General features: G+C 34.7%; 2 protein-coding genes and 1 non-coding gene across 3 annotated transcripts in view; 1 reads left to right on the forward strand and 2 right to left on the reverse strand. All coding sequences in view use genetic code 11, as the record gives it.

Annotated features, from left to right (window-relative positions):
- Positions 1-939, reverse strand: part of ycf3 (photosystem I assembly protein Ycf3) — a 1,993-nt gene extending 1,054 nt beyond the window's left edge. The window contains exons 1-2 of the mRNA in view: positions 813-939; positions 1-104 (exon numbers count right to left, since the gene is read on the reverse strand). The exon at positions 1-104 is cut by the window's left edge and continues 126 nt beyond it. Of these exons, the coding sequence (YP_009318160.1) occupies positions 1-104; positions 813-939 (231 nt within the window). The remainder of the gene's footprint in view (positions 105-812) is intronic.
- Positions 940-1,351: 412 nt separating this feature from the next.
- On the forward strand, positions 1,352-1,438 carry trnS-GGA. The gene has a single exon. It is a non-coding gene; the product is annotated as a tRNA-Ser (tRNA).
- A 316-nt stretch (positions 1,439-1,754) lies between these two features.
- Positions 1,755-2,360, reverse strand: rps4 (ribosomal protein S4). Its single transcript has one exon. The coding sequence runs from the start codon at positions 2,358-2,360 to the stop codon at positions 1,755-1,757; it is 606 nt and encodes a 201-aa protein (YP_009318161.1).
- Positions 2,361-2,500: the final 140 nt, after the last annotated feature.

Below are 2,500 nucleotides of genomic sequence, written 5' to 3' on the forward strand. Positions count from 1 at the left end.
ATAGAGTATATAACTTCTATCATAGGGATCAATTTCTAGTCGCATAGCTTCATAATAATTCTGTAAAGCTTCCGCATAATTTCCTTCGGATTGAGCCGACATCCGTTGCGGTCGTCTTCGATTCAAAGAATCTCCGTTCCAGAACCGTACGTGAGATTTTCATCTCATACGGCTCCTCCCTTTTTATGTGCATAATGAGAATAATACATGGAATCATCAAAAAAGATTGAAATAATTTCATTATGAACCGAACGGGGCTAGTGTTTTTACAAGAAATCTCTAACCAACCTTCCTGTAAAAGATCTTTTCTTAACATCAAGTATCTTGGTACTAAATAAAAATGATAACTCTAACAATTTCTTTGTTCTTAACACCCCTTAATTTCCGGGAATTAGTCACTTCAACAGTCTTCGATGGTTATACGGGTATCCAAAATACGAACGAGATGGATATTTGTTGTACCAACCATTCTTGTTAATCCCGATTCCGATAAAGAAAAGGTATAATTTATAACAAAGTTTTCGTATTGTTGATTCCTAGGCGTAGTGCTTCTTTCCCTATGCTGCCTATTGGTACTAGTGAAGTAGGGTTGACCTAACCCATAGGTGTAACCTTTCGCTCAATACTAGAATCTAAAATTGAAGCATCTGAGGCTGCATTAATCGGGGATACACGACAGAAGGAATTGTTTTATTTACAAACTTCACCTTCACAATAAGCGTAGATTTATTTCAATAATCTTTTTATTTCTCTCCCAAATAATGTATCTTTCTCCGAAGACTGAAATCGGTAAAGAAAAAAACATCAAATCGCACCATCTCTGTAATAGGTGAATGCCTCTTTTTCTCCTGAAGTTGTCGGAATTATTCGTAATAAGATATTGGCTACAATTGAAAAGGTCTTATCAATAAAATTTCCATTTATCCGAGATCTGGGCATAGGTAGCAATCCATTCTATAATTTCTTTTACTTACCTCTTGTGGGAAAATGATCCCACAAACAAAGAAATTGTACAGTACGAAATAACATAAAAATAAAAAAAAAATAGATCAATTGATTCGTTCTAATTCATTGATTTAATTTGGTATAAATATTGTAAGTAAAAAGAATAACTATTGGAAAAAGATGGGAGCGCCGTCTTCGCAAGAATGAAATGAATAGATATATATCTTTTTTTAACAGTTTTTCACAAAAAAAAATTATTTTTATCCCCCCCTTGAAGGAAGGGTTTTTCTTTGATGAAAAGTTTTCTATATTTTTTTATAGTTAGAATTGACTGTACGTACCTATCAAAAAATCTAATATGAATGACTCACTATTCACTCGGTTTCTGGGCCATAATCATTATGTAGGAGAGATGGCCGAGTGGTTCAAGGCGTAGCATTGGAACTGCTATGTAGGCTTTTGTTTACCGAGGGTTCGAATCCCTCTCTTTCCGTACCTTTCACCTAATTCACCAATCTTATTAACAGCAATGTATCAAAGCAAATAACAATGGATACCATTATTCCAACGGTTAAGTTAGACCTTTCTTTTATTTTGATATAGATTCTTTATTCCTATGTTCCGCAGTACAGAAAATAAAATACTGGAAAGAGTAGACAACAGGGAATGAGAATCTCCCTACCGATCCGTGATCCATGAATGGGAGAAAAATCCCCGTATCAAACTCCTTACTTTGGTGGGTCTTTTTGCTTAGGCGAAAAGGGAAAAATTGTCCGAACCCTTGTTTTATTGTTTTATTTTAATTAGGTTTAAGTCTGACGAGAATAATATTCTACAACCAGCAATTCATTTATTTTCAAACCGACCCATTGACTATCTATTATTTGATTGACTAATCCTTTATATTGGAATGGTTGAAGGGTCAAATGTTTTGGCAATTCCTCGCGGGGGGATGAATCAAGATAATTTTGAATCAGAGCTCTAGATTTTTGTTCATCCCTCGCTGTAATAATATCGTGGGGTTTGCAGCGATAACTTGGTATATCTACTATACGACCATTAACTAAAATATGTCTATGGTTAACTAATTGGCGGGCTTGGGGAATAGTTGAAGCCATACCCAATCGAAAAAGGATGTTATCCAAACGCATTTCAAGTAATTGTAGTAAAACCTGACCTGTTGACCCTTTGGCTTTTCCGGCAATACGAACGTATTTAAGTAATTGTCGTTCTGTAAGACCATAATGAAAACGCAATTTTTGTTTTTCTTCTAAACGAATACGATATTGAGATTTTTTACTGGAACGTGATTGGTTTCTAAGATCGCTTCCGGCTTTAGGCCTTTTACTAGTTAGTCCCGGTAAAGCCCCCAGACGGCGTATTTTTTTGAAACGAGGCCCTCTGTAACGCGACATAAAGACTCCTTATTTTATTGAAATTTCATAAATTAAAACTAAACTAAATGATAATAAATAAAGCGAAATCTACTAAAGTATTGTACCACAAAGAATAATTAGATGAATTGTATAAATATCCGGACCTTATTGTATTTGTA

Source organism: Corylus avellana, chloroplast (assembly GCF_901000735.1).
Source record: "Corylus avellana chloroplast, complete genome".
In the NCBI taxonomy this organism is placed as follows: Eukaryota; Viridiplantae; Streptophyta; class Magnoliopsida; order Fagales; family Betulaceae; genus Corylus; species Corylus avellana.